We start from the raw sequence: 13,008 nt of genomic DNA, 5'->3' as shown, positions 1-13,008 counted from the left end.
CTCCCCAGGATGACAACGTCGGGTCATCCTGACTCTTGTGATCTCGGAACTTGATGCACAGCCACGGGGGGTTTCACAGGCCTTGAGGAAAGAGATTGGCGGGAGGGGGGGGCGTTTAAATGGCATTTCTGGATTCGAGGCTCTAAGGACCCTGACAAGCTGTGAGGTTGGAGGTTAAAGCTCTGATACTCTGCCTACAGAGTCAAAAATAATCCTTCAAGTCAGAAGTGTGACCTCACAGCGGACACTGGCTCCAGCTCCCGAGACTCCAAAAACAGAACGAAAGGCAGCCGCCACGACTTCCTTGTCACCCACTGCTGGACCGACTTCAGATCCAGCAACTGCATTTCGCTTTCGATCTCGCACGGCTGGTTGCTTTTTCTGCATAGTGATGGAAGGTTAAAAGCAGGAAAACAGGCCCTCCAATGGGAGAGAGAATGATAAAGAGTGACTACGTGTGTGTGAGTGTGGCTGGTCCCTGAAGCAATCCAGGCCTCCTCCAATGCCCTTCCTGTACCATCCACTCAACTAGGTGTCAGGGAAAAATCACCAAAAAAGGTGGGTGCTGTTGAAATCTGGGTATATACTCGGTGTGTTCTTCTCAAAGTCCCTGACGTCGTATTGCCAATCCAGAGGAGGATCCGTTGTTTGGATACCTGGCGCAGAAGAAGCATAAGAAATGGAAGATGCTCGGAGCTTACATAAATGCGCTAGAGACTGCAGCTGAAATCGGAGCCATTGGAAGGGCAGGTTCTAGGAAGCCGTGGAGATTTCAGAAGCCCGTTTGGTAAGAGAGTAAAGTGCAGGGCAGATACAGCAGACTAACGTTTCTGGGCTTTGTCAGAATCCCTGCATGGACAAAAGCTTAAAAGAGTGATTGCTTTTCCGGAGTTCGTTTGTCCATCACTAATGAATCTGTGATGAGCCTTGCTCAGCAAATACGAAGTTCGGGAAATCTGAACACAATGATAATGGAGAGAGTAACTGTTTCACTGTGATGAGCCCTTTGTGTCATCCATAAATGTCAGCAAACTCAAAAAAAAAGTGCAATTAGAGCTCGTTATACTTCTTTCACAACCACAGGAGCTATTTCGAGCATCTGAGCCAAAGAAATCTTGGTGCTCTCTGAGCTGCAGAAACTATGCTTACCTGTTAAAAATGTCATGTGGAATCAGAAAAGGCTTGCAGCTTTTATCCCTGGCTTTGGGAAATGATACCTTTTTCTCCTGATTCTTCCAAGGACAACCCTGAAGTCTGCTCATGGCTATGCAAGGTGGGGGTCCCTCTGAGCCTCCGTGAGGAAGAGCTCTTTCAAAGCAGCTTTTGGTCTATTTACACTATTTGACTTTTTCTTTTTACTGGAAAGTCAGAAAATGAAGGTAGATCTGCAAGCAAAGGGACAACTGGCCCAGCAAGAAGGTTTGGGGGTTTTCCTTCAGGTGCACAGATCTAAGCTTTGGCAGGAAGAGCCCAAGGCTGGAAGGGCTGGCCTCTGCTCTCAGGATGCAGCAAAACAACTACCTCAACTGGCTGGAGCTAGGCCACCAACGTAGCAGACTGCACGCACGCTACGTGCCAGGTGTTACGCCAAGCTCTGTGGGTGTTAACTGCATGATGACTCTGTAAGGCGGGCCTTACAGGAAGAGCACAGACTAGGCTTCCGGAGCCCCTCTTACAGTGGGAGAGACGAGGCTGCGTGAGGTTAGTAAAGAACTTGCTCAAGGTCACAGCCAATAAGTGCAGGGTCCGGGTCAAGTCCGGGCTCCTCAAAATAGATTTCACCTGCTACCCTGGGGCGCTTCCTGAAAAATGGCATTTTTAGGTATTTGCTCATCTTAGTAGAACAGAGCCCAATCCTGCTTGGATTTTGAGATCATGCAACATGGGGTGTGCCCACGGCACTTTGATTCTGTTGCTGTGGTTTTAGATCCAAAGCAAACACTACCCTCAGTGTCCACAGGAGACAGAGGACAGCAAGGGCAGCTGACCATTCTGAGCCCTCCCGGCAGCTACCCTGTGGACAGTCAGGGTTCGCACCTGCACAGGAGAAAATGCAGAAGGAGAAACCCTTTCTCGGTTCAACTCTTTGGGTATTTTAAGTCAGACATTTCCAACTTGGTTCTCTCTTCTGTCACGTTTTTATCACTATGGCCTAAGGTTCAGACGAACCCCCTCCTGGCAGACTTTGATCCCATGGCCCGTGTCCTGACACGGTTTGGAGAATTATGGGGCCAAAGGACAGAGGGCATCTCCTGGTGGCTGGATGTGCCAGGATGACCTTCACTGATGGAATTCATCCCACAAATTCTAGATCCATCCCGCCTCTCTCCCAGGAGGAAGAGAACAGATTGTAACACACACTCCTGGAACAAATCGGCACGAGGAGATGGCCTTCTGCCTGGGCAGACGCACTCGGCGAAGGCCCCTAAAGGCCAGGGAACACTGACCAACATCTTATAGAAGTGTTCGAACATTTACAAGGCACTGTCACAAACATCTTCTATGAGTCTTAAAAAAAAAGCTCATCTATGAGAGGCAATTAGCATTATTCCCATTTTATGAATGAGGAGATTAAAGTCTGGTCTTCAAGTGATTATTAGATACTGAAACCAGTGACAACGAATGTGAGTTCCAGCAGGTAAGGGACAGCGTCTTTTGTGTCCTTTTCTTCTTTTAAAAATTCACTGCTGCAGTCCCAGCCTCTGGCAACGTGCCTGGCACACAGTAAGTAATCGATGGATAACCGTCAAGTCAAGGAGTGAGGTGACTGGACCAAGATCCCACAACAAAGCAGGGGTGGATTTTAGACCCTCTGACATTCAACGCCACGCCTGTGATAAAGTACTGTAGGAAAAAGGGAGTTAGACTTGCAGAGAAGTGTGTGGCTGGTGAGGAGACGGTGGGGAAAGCACCAACATCTATTCTCCGACAGACACCACCGTACGATGTGGAATTTCTTTCGAAACTGCCTAGTGTATGGGGCCAGGAAATGGGCTGCACTACAATTAGCAAAAGAAAATACCTCGTGGAGAGACGCGGAGCCCCGTCACAATTTACACTGGCAGACAATGCAGACCTCTAAGTGTACGGCTTCTGCTCCATGACTAATTAATGAGGTGCAGAGCTGCCCGGAGGAAGGCGGCCATGCTGACCATGTCAGTCTTGTGGGGCAGGAGAGGGCTGAGGTCTAAGAAGGTAGACGACTTCTTTAACATACAATGTAGCCAGTCCAAAGAACAAAACAGGGCCAGAAGGTTTGCAGAAGTGGGAGCAAAAACTTCAGAGAGAAATGGGGTTAGCAACCCTTTGGTGTCTTGGAGAGGTAAGTCTCAATTATTTCACCGACCTCATCAAATGCGTATTTTTGTTTTGTTTTGTTTTGTTTTTGCACTGACTGTATGTTTATTTAATCAGCCGACGGAATTCTCAATGAATGTGGATGCAAATGCATGGATACAACCTAGAGAAAAGTGCAGTGAGACAGTCGCAAAGCCAGAGGACCAAAGGGAGGGGGGGAAAAAAGACAGCCTCATTCTTGGTGGGCGATGCCCTTCTCACTCACCTTCTCTGCATAGTTTAAGGTCACCCCTCCCCATCAGGTGCCCAAGCTGCTGTCAGAGGAGGTGAACAACAGCCACAGGGTGGCCACACAGAGCAAGCCCCAAACAGGGACACAGAAAGCCGTTCCTTGGAGCATCTTCACAGGTCTTTACCCCAGAGATACAGGAGGCAGGAGGGCGAGGTACCCACCGCGATGGAGGTTTCCCGGAGCACATCTCTCTGCCTTCCCCAGAGAAACAGCAACGGGGCCAGCTCTTCCCGCCCCCCACCTCACGTCTTCACTTAAAGGAACAGACATGAAAGGAAGACAGTCACCACCTACCGTTTGATTTTTCACTATCTGCAGGTTTCATCTGAATGGGGTGATGCATCTAAAAACAGAAAAGTGAGAAAGTAAAGGCAGATGGAACAAACAGTCTCAGAAACCCCACGCTACTCAACACGACTACTGATATTGTTACAAGGGCATGTAAATAATAACGAGACCTCTCAGTTAAAATGAGCTACCTTAAAATGCAAGCATGTGTTTGATGTTCAGCAAACAGGATACTTTTAAGTCCCGGGGCGCTGTGACATGGTATCTTAACACGTGGGCTTTGCAGTCAGGCTCAAGTTCAAAACCTGGTCCTGCCAATTCAATATGGTTTCTGCCTGGATCTTACAGGTAATTCTGGTTCTGCCATTCATTACAACTACGTGACCTCGGGCAAGCGTCTTAACTTCTCTGAGCTTCAGTCTCCTCATCTGCGAGATGGAGGTGACCCCTGCATAGCGGGGCCATGAGAATCACCTGAGGAAATGCATGTGACGTGCTTAATGAATGAGGCATAGAAAAAAAAAAGTTATTGTTATTTTGTATTATTACAAATCTAAACACAGATGATCTGTTTTTCTTCCGGCCGTTCTATGTCTGCCGCACGGCTGTTTCTTAAGAGTTCTGAGTAATCTGAAGGTCGACCAGTTGATTGATTGAGGCGCCATTATCCCATTTTTATTAAACACCAAGTGTGAAACAGGAAATGCAGAGGCACCGAAAGAATGGAAGGAAGGAAGGAGGGAGGGAGGGAGGAGGAAAAGCGGGAGTGAGGGGCTTACGATCACATTCGGTACCTACGTAGGAGGAGGAGCGCCCGAGACAAAGGGGAACCAAGACCCTGCATCGTGGCAGAACAAGATGCTCTACGGTTCTTTAAACGATGCCAATCACAGCATTGTGCGTGATCTGAAGATCTGCAGAGCACAGAAAGCTGCCACCATTTCCAATTAAAATAAATTCCTCAAATGACTTTCGTGGGCTCTCTTGCTTCATATTCCATCCTACCCCAAGGAACGTCGCAGCCACAGGGTAGATGGAATCAGTGGCTGTGCAAATGCTTTTATTATAATGGGCCCTATTCTCTCTGAACCTTTAATTTCCCCAGTGGACTTCCCTTACTTGCCAGCCACAGCTCTGGGCTTTATCTAATTGAAATGAAAGGGGATTGGTACTGGGCTCCGGCACTGAAATGATGGGAAATGATTAGCAGGCGGTCGAGACCACGTGCACCTAATGCCTGCCAGGGTCTTCAAAACACAAGAGGAAGAGGTAAGAGGGAGCGGTATCAGGGGACAAGAGGCTAAATAATTCAAAGCTGCTCCGTTGATTCTCAAAGGCAAGAAGCTCTTATGCACAGAACACAGGCCTGGAGTTGTGGGGTCTACTTGTGTTCTCACTCCACGCATTCACACGCTCAATCTGTAGAGAAGAGACTAGCGTGAGAATGGAATGCTTAGGAGTCAGTAAGTCGACCTGCCTTTTAAAAAGAGGTGCTGTGGGAGCCCAGGGGAGCAGACACCTCCTTCTGCCTGGTGAGGGAGGTGGGGGGATTTTGGCAAAGGGCCCATCTGCTTTGAGTCCTAAGGGCTGGTTGGACTTGCCAGCAGAGGAAGGGGGTGGCCCTTGAAACGAATGGACAACCCCACACAAGGACACCGTGGTGAGAAAGCCCTCAGTCCTCCTGGAGGGAGTCCACAGTGTGAGGGTGGAAGGCACGAGAAGGGGCTGCCAGGGAGGCCGGCATCCAGGCCTTAGAGGATCCCACGTGCCAAGGAGCTGAAATTTCCTCTAAAAGTCAACGATCAGGCATAGAATATTTAAGGAGCAAGGCAACGAGATCCCATCTGCGTCCTTGAAAAGTCATTTTTGGCTGCAGTGTGGAGGATGGATGGTAGAAGAGAGACACAGGAGGCAGGGAGAACAGTTAAGAGGCTACTGCAACAGCCCACGTACAGCAGGGAAGGTCTAAACCTCAGAGGTAACTGGCTGGTTGTAGGGATGAGGGGGCAGCGGGACCCCAGGCCTGGACAACGAAACGTGTAGTGGGATCACTGCCTATTCGTTTCACTTTTGTGTCCTATATATAACGTTGTGTCCTGTATATAACTGCCTAAATCGGGAAAACACGAGAGAGCAGTTCGGGGAGGGGGTGTAGAGACCGATGGGCACAGGTCAGGACACGCTGCGTTTGGGGTGAAGTTGGAAATGTGGGTTTCGAGCTGTTGGGACAGCTCTGGGAGGTGGCGGAAGCCCTGGGCGTGGCTGAAACTGTCCAGAGAGGGAAATGCGGAGTGAAGAGAGACAAGAGCCAGGGGCAGAACTGTGGAGAACAGCCAGGAAGGGGAGTCTAAGGGGGACAGAGCAAAAGGCCATCCAGAGAGGCAGGAGCAGAAGAGCTGGCCCCACTGGAGCCACGCAGGGAGTTTCAAGAACAAGGCGATGGTCAGAGCAAGTGCTCTTAGACGCTATGATGAAAACGCCCCAGTATCCTTCCGGGTTTGGCAATACAAAAATTTTTTTTTAAGGGAATTTATCAAAACAGTTTCTGTTGGGTGGTAGGGGCCAAAATGCCAGCTTGTAGGCAGTGGGAGAGTAACAGGAAAGGGAACAGTTGATGTGAGAAATGCAGACAACTATTTCAAGATTAGCTCTAAGTGGGGAAGACAGGAGGCTCGGTGGAGGATGGGGGAGGAGGATGGGGCCAGGGTCTCTCCTTTCCAGACAGGAAAGACTTGTAACAGGTCAACGAGCTGAAAAGACTCCAATGAGATTCACAGGTTCAAGGGACAGGAGACAAGAGATAAGTGTACCAACGTTATGTACAGGACACAAAAATGAAGTGAAGGACTCTTGCCCTTGGGAAGATGCCGACCCAACATGGTCGTTGACAGGCACATATATAAAGGGGAAAAGATGGTGACCAGCATCAGAAAAGCAGCACAGAGAGAGCGCCGTGAGCATTCAGATCCAGCTGTGACGCGCACGGAGGTCTGGAGGAGGAAATCTGGGAGCAGTAAGGACAGAATCATTGGACTCTAAAGCTGCAAAGGGCCCTGGGAATCATTTCATCCAATGCTCTCAATGTACAGGTCTGAAGGGAGTAAGTGACACTTCAGTAAGGACACACAGACGGTTAATGACAGAGTTGGGATCAGAAATCTAAGCTCCCTACTCAATCCAGTGCCGATTCCCCCAAACCACACTGCTTCCCCCCAAAATGCCCAACACGGGATTTGGACTTATGAGCCTATGATGAAGAACTGCAGGCTGCACTCACTGCAGGCACCAGACACGCAGTTGAAGGCGCCAGCAATACCCCCTTGGGTGAAAGTAATCTTCCTCTGCCCTCGCATCACGCTTTATCTCTGGAGCTTTAAGACGGGTGTTACATGGAGACTTGACTCTGGGCTCTCCTGCTGCTGCTGAGAGAATTAGCTTTGATCCTGACCTAAGACTATCCAGGCTGAGCAATGTAGCAGTGGTAGCTACAGCCACTGCAGACTTGAACTTGGTTTCGGTCTTTCTGGGGCTCTGAAGGGAAAAAAAGTCAACCTCACAGAGATCTGGATTGGCAGACCACGGTGAATTCTGAATGGGTGGTCACCCTACTCCAGCGATGTTCTGAAGACAATTTAGATAATATATGTAGAGCGCCGTGACCTTCTTGGAGAGAGGTATTCAATCGGGACTGTATTAAGAATGGCTCATTACCACGAACAGTTCATCTGAGTTACAAATTCCTGATCAGACACAGGACGTAAATGTCAAGGAGGACAAGAAAAAACACATGGTTTGGAGGAGTCGTTCTCATGTGTGTCACTTCCTCAAAGTCTCATGATTCCAAGAACTTTGGGAGATTTCTTGAGCAGAGTAGGGAAGTTATTGTAAAGAAAGGGGTATTCTAGTTTAAACGCTCAAATTATAATACAGGGATTCTTTCCCTGTAACAGGAAATGATGTCAAAGATTTGACCCAGTACGATGCTAAGACCACTCACGCATTCGCTTATTTCTGCTTTGACCAGATGATCTGTTACATGGTGGGAATGATGGGTGAAAAAGAGTTCTGGTCATGGTGGAGTATGTAACGCAAGGATGAGACAGACAGACCAGCCGTTTCCCACATGCAGTGTGGGAACTCAGAAGAGACACACCCCACACAGTCAAAGGAACGGCAAGAAGGCATCTCAGCTGAAACCATGGTCAAGTTAGATCTTGAAGGGCGCTAACCAGGACTTGAGTGAAGGGCATTTCAGGGAAGGAACAACAAATTTGAAGGAACAGAGTAAGAGAAACTAAGTCATGTTTGTTCCTGAAGAATGATGATGGGACATTCTAACCCACAGAGGAAGCAATCGATGTCGCCAGAGATCATTCACCAAACACAACGTAAATGAGGCATGACAAGACCAACAGTGAGGGATACATCCCTGGATCGGAGAAGCTCAAGTACAGGGAAAACAATGCACTTCTCAGCCCTGAATCAGAACTGCCCTGGATTGGCAGCCGGAGGCTCATGGCCTTCCTCAAGGACCGAAGGTGACCCCCATGGCGTCAAGAACTGAAGCCTGACAACAGTGCTTCTGTCATGACGGGGAACTGGCGCCTCCAATCCCAGAGCTGGCGGGGCCGGAGGTCAGAGGTCTGCACCGTGCTCTGCACTGGATGGGGGGGGGGGGGGGGCGATGGCAGCAACAGGAGGGAGGGCCCGAGAACTTGGCCATCACCCTTCCAATCTCCTAACGTCCCACCAGATGCAAGGGACCCTCAGAGTTGAGGGTTGGGGCTGGATCCCTCCTCCTTCTGTCTATGGCGAGTGAGCACATCCTCTTCAAGAATTCTCCCAAGGAGTCTCCTAGGAGGCATGTTATTTTTTTAATTAATATTTATTGGAGTGTAGTTGATTTACAGTGCTGTGTTAGTTTCAAGTGTACAGCAAAGTGAATCAGTTATACATATACGTATAGCCACTCTTTTTCAGATTATTTTCCCATATAGGTCATTGCAGAGTACTGAGTAGAGTTCCCTATACAGTAGGTCCTTATTAGTGATCTATTTTATATATAGTAAGTGTATATACGTCAATCCCAATCTCCCAATTTATCCCTCCCCCCGCTTTCCCCCTTGGTAACCATAAGTTTGTTTTCTACATCTATAACTGCTTTGTAGGTAAGTTAATTTGTACTTTTTTTTTTAGATTCCACATATAAGTGATATCACATGATATCTGTCTTTCTCTGACTGACTTCACTCAGTATGACAATCTCTAGGTCTGTCCATGTCACTGCAAATGGCAGTATTTCATTCTTTTTTATGGCTGAGTAATATTCCGTTGTATATATGTTAAGAGGCGTGTTAATTATACTGAGGCTGCATTATTAATGCAGTTAATTATACTGATACTGTTTAACTCCAGTCATCACCAATGGATGAGCTAACCACCTTTAACGTGAGACTCCATCATCACACTGGATCAGCTGGGTCTGAAAAAAGCTTCACTGGTCTGTATTGTCATGATTTGTCTACTTGGTCAGAGAAGTCTAGGCATTTTATAACCTCCGGCCTGTGACACGGACAGGGTAGCTTCCCTGAGGGCTGGAGAAACAGCAGCAGTGAGTCTAAGATTTGAGTTCAACTCAGCTGCCCTTGGAGCGAACTTCGACCACAACAGGGCTCTCGTTGTCTTACACCAGGCTCCCCTATGGCAGAGAGCCTGTCCCAGGGAGGCAAAATCAAGTGTTTTGGAAACAGATCCTGGTTCCTGGCAGTACATTTGACTTAACAGAGTTCATCAAGTTTACGTTTCAATGAAGAAAGCCTTCCAAACCCATTTCCTTGAAGATCTCTTTGTACGTGAATTTCTTTTGCATTTTATTACAGAACAATGACATCTTGCCTCATGTTCGACAGTAGGGTACTGGGTGACTTGTTGGTTTCTATTTAGCCCTACTTATTTAAAGGCAAGTGAAATCTGTAAAATAGATAAACAACAAGGATTTACTGTATAGCACAGGGAACTACAGTCAATATTTTGCAATAAATTATAATGGAGAAGAATAAAAAAGGAATATAAATACGTACATGTATATGTATAACCAAATCACTTTGCTGTACACCTGAAACTAACGTAATATTGTAAACCAACTACACTTCAATTAAACAAACAAAAAGCAAAGGAAATCTAATGAAAGGGGGAATTGCAAGAGCTCCCTCCCTCCCTCTGGGGCGGGTACTGGAGTCAAGTAGCTTCCGGAGAAATCGCTGGTTTACTTCCCCTTATATCTGTATTCAGTTTCGATCACATGCTTAGGGCACTGTGACTACAGTCCACTGAGCTGCCGTCTCTCGCGGGTCTGATTAGGGTCTCACCACATGCAGGCCACTCCTCTCTGGCTTGGGCTGGTTTTCATCCCACATCTCCTCTCTTGTGGGAAGCTGTGAGTGTCGGAGGGTGCCAGCCTCCAGCACCAAGCCTCACCCTTTATCCTGCCTCCTAATGATGAGTGAGTGGCCTCTGGTCCTCTTTCTGCTTCTCCGCCACATACACACGGGGTCCCAGAATTGAGCTCCCTTATTGTTGATAAGACCTGCTGCTTCTCACTCCTGAATGCGTTTACCTTGGATGCGTGACCCGGGGGCCCAGCTGTGGCTCAAGGAAATGAAGGTGAGGACACAGCTGTGGGGCAAAGGCATCCCCCAAAGCCTGTGGGGGTGACAGCACGTGGAGGGAGCTGCAGAGGCCCTGTTACGAGTCCCATCACATCCCAGAGACAGAGACGCTGCTGGGCCACAAGCACCGGCATCCACGAATCAGGTTCTCTGGAGTCGCACAGTCTACCAAGTCAGCGAGATTTCTCCGGATCTCTCTGCCTTAATCCTGTGATGGCTACGGGGGCGATTCTGAGTTGAAATAGCCAGTGTTTTACGTTAAGCCAGGTGGAGGCCGGAAGATAGAAGACCCGGGTGAAGGTGAGTTGGCCGGCTTCTCACACACAGGAGAACGCATGCTGAAACTTGTTTAACTCCAGCCACCACTGATGGATGAGTTGACCACCTTTTTAACACGAGACTCAATAAAACAAGCCGCTTTTAACCTGAAATGGGTTTGACAGCGTCACTGTTACACATATCACTGTTAAACCCATCCTGACACCTAGAACGAGCAGCCGTGATGGTACACGCGCTAACCTTACTGCCCCTAAAGTATTTAAAGGGAGAAACAGAGGCGGAGGGAAGAAGTGGATGCACGGAAGAGCCACCCGCCAACCAAGTGAGAAAATGAACGGATTCCAGCCAGGAGAGACGAACTGGGAGTTTCCTTTTGCTCCCCGACAATGCAGATGTGACTCAGGCAGAAGATACTTGGTATCTTGGAGAGTGGACTGTGAGATACCAAAGGCACCCAGGCTTCCTGAATTTTTCTCAAAAAAGTTTTGTAAATGGGCAAAAATAAGTTTCAAAAGAACTGTCACCAACTGGATGCATGCCATCCCCCAAAAGGAAAGTGTGTGTCTTTGTCAAGGGATCTTCTATGACCATAAGGTACTCCCAGAGCTTCAGAGGCTCCCCTACCTCTCTAGGTAGGAAATTCTGCCATTTCCGTCACTGTCTTTTATGCTCTGCGTAAAGGAGACTGGGAAGAAACAAAGGGAGTTTCAGGAATGTTGACTTATCATATTGAATAAGGACTTTTGAATTTCTCTGATTTTGAAAATGGTGACATCGCTAAACTTGCAAAAGCATCTTTAATAGAGTGACGCCTCTGAACGGATAGAGATGACAAAAGTCATGTGTTGGATGGGTCTAAACCAGCTTTTATCATCAGGACGAAGCTGGTTTTGGAGCTCACTGCCACACTTGTTAAGTGAAGTGGAGAATTTAGGCAATTTTGGTGAAAACTGAGGAAATCTTCCCTGTGCTCTCAATTTTCCTGTGCTAATAACTAAGCACTGCTGTAGGCTCTTTATGTATGCTAACTAATTTCATTCTCACAACAGCCCTGAGATAGATGTGAATGAGGAACTTAAGGGGTGGGGGAAGGTGGGGGGAGAGGGAAAGAAGGAGGGAGACAGAGAGAGATTAAAGAACTTGGCTAAGGCATACAGGAAGTCAGCAGTGGAGCCGGGATTCGTGGGACTGTCTCGGGCTGGAGCGTAAACCCCCAGCCACTCCTCCACACCGACCCTACCCCTAGCATATCCTAGCTGTGCTGTGAAATGGTGGTTTCTAAGAACCGAGAGCATTACCAAAATTCCTTTTCCATACTAGACCATCTCAATCTATAGGGTACTTTCCAATTAGAAACTTATATATGAATGTGTGTAGCATACATGTGTACGTGTATATATATGTTTTTATGTATTTCACTTGCACATATGAAATACATATTTTAAAAGCTTATTTAAATGAAAAAAACAATAAAAAGAACCCCAGTTCACCTATTTTTCCCACCCCTCACCCCCTGCCTCTGGAAACCACCTATCTATTCTCTGTATCTATGAGTTTTTTTTTTTTAATTTTTAGATTTCACATATAAGGGAGATCATACAGTATTTGTCTGACTTATTTCACTTAGCATAATATCTTCAGGGTCCATCATGTTGCCCAAAGGAAAGATTTCATTTTTTTAATGGCTGAATAATATTTCATTATATGGTATATGTGTGTGTGTGTGTGTGTGTGTATATATATGTATATATATACATACACACACACACATATACACATACATATTTATATATGAAACAACTTTTTTATCCATTCATTCACCCAACCCTTAGGTTGCTTCCATATCTTGGCTACTGTAACTAATGCTGCAGTGAACATGGGGGTGCAGGTATCTTTTTCGAGTTAATGTTTTTGTTTCTTTCAGATAAATACCTAGAAGTAGAACTGGCGTGTCATATGGTAGTTCTATTTTTAAGCTTTTGAGGAACCTCCACATTATTTTCCACAGTGGCTGCACATAGTGGCTGCATCAATTCACATTCCCACCAACAGTGGACAAAGGTTCCCTTTTTTCCACATCCTCACCAACACTTGTTATTTCTTGTTTTTTTGGTAAGAGCCATTCTAACAGGTGAGGTGATAGCTCACTGTGGTTTTGATTTGCAATTCCCTGAAGAATAGTGA

General features: G+C 47.1%; 1 protein-coding gene across 12 annotated transcripts in view; it reads right to left on the bottom strand.

The window, feature by feature from the left end:
• The window catches only part of CELF2 (CUGBP Elav-like family member 2), an 833,081-nt gene that overhangs the window by 83,139 nt on the left and 736,934 nt on the right, over positions 1–13,008 (bottom strand). For all 12 annotated transcript variants that reach the window (XM_065900981.1, XM_065900945.1, XM_065900928.1 and 9 more), the window contains one exon: positions 3,884–3,932. In XM_065900981.1, the coding sequence (XP_065757053.1) occupies positions 3,884–3,932 (49 nt within the window). The remainder of the gene's footprint in view (positions 1–3,883; positions 3,933–13,008) is intronic.

The sequence above is a fragment of the Phocoena phocoena genome, chromosome 2, assembly GCF_963924675.1.
Source record: "Phocoena phocoena chromosome 2, mPhoPho1.1, whole genome shotgun sequence".
NCBI classification, from domain to species: Eukaryota; Metazoa; Chordata; class Mammalia; order Artiodactyla; family Phocoenidae; genus Phocoena; species Phocoena phocoena.
The sequence above is the reverse complement of the archived record's forward strand: the minus strand, read 5'-3'. Positions and strand labels throughout refer to the sequence as shown.